Consider the following 4,193-nt stretch of genomic DNA (forward strand, 5'->3'; position numbering starts at 1 on the left):
ATAAAAATCTCATGTTTTGAACTAAGTGCCCATTTGTCAATCATGTTTAAAAAAGTTGTTCTGAAAAAAAAGCAACTTTCAAGAGTCAAGGCAGCAGGAGACAAAGTGAAGGTCTGGATATATGAGACAAGTTTCTCAGAAAATTATAGGCATGTGTGAAATAATTTAAGGAAAAGTTAGAAGAGAAATAAAATATGTACTGGGTCATGGCATTGGCTAGTGTCAGAAAGTGGGCTAAGGACACTGAGCAGGCAAACAACAGAACAGTCACACGGACATGCAAACAACAAAGGTCAGCATGGCCCCAGCTGATGGACAGTTCATGGAAACAAAGTCAGGCTGTACTAGATAGCAACTTCTGTGGAAGGGTACAACCAACCTAAGCTTAAAGAGGGAAGAGGACTTGTAAAGAAAAGCAGACAGTATCATAACATTCCTGATCTCTGTGCTGATATGGAGATTAAAAGTACCAGCAAAACTGTACTACAAAGATTCATAAACCTGGAAATTTGCAGAAATTTTCCTTTTTGCAATTATTTTAATATAAGAAGTTTATTTTGATACCAAAAGTATCTCTTTTTTAGGTTCTCATAATCACCTACTATCAAAGTATCTAAGATTTTTAAAACCAAGGTATTTTCACAAACATTCACCTTATAAAACATGAATTAATTAATGCTGGGTGATTCTGCTCTATACTGAGGATCTAAAATACTTCAAATAGTTGACAATTCTTCCCACCCACACCATATATTTTAAAGCAGTGAGATTACTGATGTGTCTAAGGTCTCAGAGCAAGTGGCAGAGAACTAGGTTCAACAGTTGTGACCCTAATGCTCTAAAAAATGCTAACAATTTGAGAGTTTGAGGCTTCAGCTATTACACCAAAACATAAACTTGCTTTAAAATGCCTGATGATACCAAGGATAGGGAAAGGGAGCAAGAAAGGAGAGTACATGTGGTGATTCAGAATGAAGAACCAGGGATTACCTCTCAAACTGCAGCTTCAGACCTCCTACTCCAGGCAGAAATACTTGGAAGAAATAGGAATACCTGATAAATGGACTGACCTATGTGCACACTCTTGTGTCACACTAAAAAAAGCACAACATTCACAGGTATGTATTAATATGTTTTTAAAAGTCTGTATGAGAACATTTTTCAAGACTAAAAATAAATACATTGATTCCACCTGCATTTTGATCTGCATTTAAGTTTAATCAGGGAAATAGTTTTGTCATTCCAGTGTTAACCATGGCACCAATACAGGCTATCAATATAGGACCAACCAGTTCCCACAGAAAGTAGAGATGCTTCATGTGCATTATCAGGCATCTTTCTGAGGGATATGACCACAGGGGAAGATCCAGTGTAAATACAGTTATGCTGGCATGGGTGTTTTTGCTGGTATAGCTCGACATGCCAATCTGTTATTAACTCTGCTGGAGAAAGCACCTGTACAAGTCTGACTGGTTTTTGTGGGACAAGGCTGCCTGGTATCTGTGCTGTGCCTGGCCTGGCTCTACTCTTTATAGGGATTATTTCCCTGTACTTACACGGGTGACAACTCATTCCACCCTCTGCCTGGCAGCCAATCTTGTCAGCTCCTCTCATGGCACTAACAAAAAAAAAACAAAACAAAAAAAAAAAAAAAAAAAAAAAAAAAGGAAAAGACAAGGTGTGACAAAACCGACCTCATAGTTTCTCTGAATTTTTAAAACTTTCTTTTTTAAATCTTATTTTTATTCGGTCGTTACCACATTGACAAGCCATTTCTGGCACACGCTGAGGAATCACTGCACCCCTGCACAAAGAGCCCCGGCAGGGGGGTGATCGGAGCCCGCTCGGCGGGAGGAGGCGCCTGGGAAAATCAACCCGCGGGCCGCGGGGGAGGCTCGGCCTCCGCTGCTCAGCCCGACCTCCGGGCGAGGGCGGCCGCGGCAGGCCCGGCCCCGCCGGCGCGGCAGGAAACGCCCCTTCGTCCCCTCCCCGTCGGGCGGCGGGTCCGCCCGCTGGCACGGGCTGCCAGGGAGCGGTAATTGCCGTCCCGGCCTTGCACAACCCGCTCCCGGCGCGGCCCGTCCTGCCGGCGGCGCGGGGCCGGGCGGCGCCGCCCCCTCCCGGCATCCCTCGCTCGGCTGCTGGGCTCGGCTGCGCTCGGTCGGCGGCTCCGCGCTGCTCTCGCCATGGCCGCCTACAGCAAGTTCCTCACCGCGCGGCACTCCGCCATCGCCGGGGCCGCCGCCGCCTGGGCCGGCGCCGGGAGGCCGGAGCAGCGGGAGCCGTGCTCGCCCTCGCGGCCCGGCCCGGCGGAGGGGCAGCCGCGCCCCTGTGCCGCACACTGGGCGCTGCCGCCGCTGCCCTCCGTCCGGGAGGCGGCTCCGGGGCACGGGGGCAGCCCGCTTGTCCCCACGCCTTCCCCGGCGTGAGGTCGGTGCCCCTCTTGCGAGCATCCAGCCACCGCCGCCTTGTTACCCAAATTACATTGGCTTTTTCTATTTTCCGGACTAGGAACGAGTATTGACACTTGACTTCTAGGGATGACCGTGTCAGCATAGGCAGTTAATGGTCTCAGCTGTTGTTTGAATGCTGCTGTGTGACAGTAAGATACACGGGAAACGATTTCAAAGGGACCGAATGTGGTGATGTTCTCTGTGAGGTTGCCTTACAGCTATATGGTTCTAGGGTGTGTATTCGTTAATGCCTTACAAAGCACTGGTTTTGCAAAGTGTGGCAGGTGAAGAATGTGTCGCAGACTCAGCCCTTTCACGGTTTTACTGTATTTGTGACTGTAAGTTGTTAAACACATGCTTAAGATCTGGTATGTTGCGATATTACAATGCCTACAGGTGTCTTGTAGGCACTACAAAATTCTACTGAAATGGACTTACTCAACAGACTTAAGTAATAACATACCTGAGATTAAGCAATGATCCAGTTTTATTTTACCTAAGTCCACTCATGCACAATATCTGTAGGAGTTCCATGAAGTTGGGTAACTGTCACACAACATGGCAGACATTGAAACACTGCTGACAAGTCATGCATTTGCTACCTTACATTGTTTCTTGCATGAGAGTTTAAACAAGATGCTCAGCTATGGCTGTGAGTTACTCTTCTATCAAATTCATAGGGAGGAGTGATTTTTTCAAATATCTCTACCTAAGTTAGTGAAATATCACTTTTAAGAAGCAGACAAGCTGTATGGAAGGGCAGAAAAATGATGAGCTCAGATTTTCATGCCTAGTATAGTGGTATTTGTAAAAAATACTGGGCCTTGCAGATGTTCCGGGAGCAGTTATGTGTTAAGTCAGTCCAAGAGTATTATTTTAAAGTGAATCTCAGTTGTCCACACTCACCTTGCTCTGCCTTCATTGAGGAATGATCTTGGAGCACACAAACCAGGTTGGAGCACATCTTCAAACATAGGTGCAGGTCCAGTGTAGTTTTGAAGTGCATTTAACATTTTCCCAGTGTTAGTAGCATTCATTTGATAGCAGCAGGCTAGAACTTGTCCAGAGTAATCTCCCTGTGTCTGAAATAGGTATTATATGTGTCCTTTTTTGTCCCCATTAAACTATTTTGCTTTCATGTCTTATGAGGTTGATCTGCAGGACTTGACAATGTCAATGCATGCATTAGCTTGAGGGTCAGTGTATGGAAAGTGTTAGCCTAAATGCTGAAGACTCTTTGGAATGTGTCTTTCCTGTGTGGATCATCAGTTTTGCTAGGTATAGTGTTAAAAATCTGAGATATCTGTATATATTAGGTGGACCAAACATTACAAGATTAGTGGGAATTGAGAAGGGGCAGTAAGTAATGAATTACATTCCAGCTAATTCAACAGATGCATGGGCTTGTGAGAGCCTGACGTGATCTGTCCCTTTTGCTGTCTCTGTACTGCAGTCTTTCTGATACCTTGTCCTTCTGTAATCTCTTTAGTCATTTTACATTCTTGAATTTATTAGAAATGCAGTTGCTAAAATAAGTGCCATGCTTACAAGCTTGATTTTTCGCTGGTGTGTATGTATTGTTTTACACTTTTGAGTCCCTCCACAGCTTAGGTCTTACTTACTGCTGGTACTGTATTGTGGCCATGGATTCCAAACTCTAACATCCAACATTCGGTTGTTTCAATAATAGCTGTGCTGCTGCTTGAATGCTATTTTGAGGATGGTTTTTGCCCACTGGTC

General features: G+C 45.3%; 1 protein-coding gene across 1 annotated transcript; it reads left to right on the forward strand.

Annotated features, from left to right (window-relative positions):
- Nucleotides 1-1,748: 1,748 nt before the first annotated feature.
- On the forward strand, nucleotides 1,749-2,526 carry LOC120510840 (collagen alpha-1(I) chain-like; the record flags this gene model as incomplete). Its single annotated transcript, XM_039727113.1, is given in 3 exon segments — nucleotides 1,749-1,995; nucleotides 1,998-2,063; nucleotides 2,066-2,526. Coding segments are annotated over 3 exon segments (759 nt in total), but the record flags the coding sequence as incomplete, so codon positions are not given.
- Nucleotides 2,527-4,193: the final 1,667 nt, after the last annotated feature.

Source organism: Passer montanus, unplaced genomic scaffold, assembly GCF_014805655.1.
Source record: "Passer montanus isolate IOZ18808 unplaced genomic scaffold, ASM1480565v1 scaffold60, whole genome shotgun sequence".
Taxonomy (NCBI): domain Eukaryota; kingdom Metazoa; phylum Chordata; class Aves; order Passeriformes; family Passeridae; genus Passer; species Passer montanus.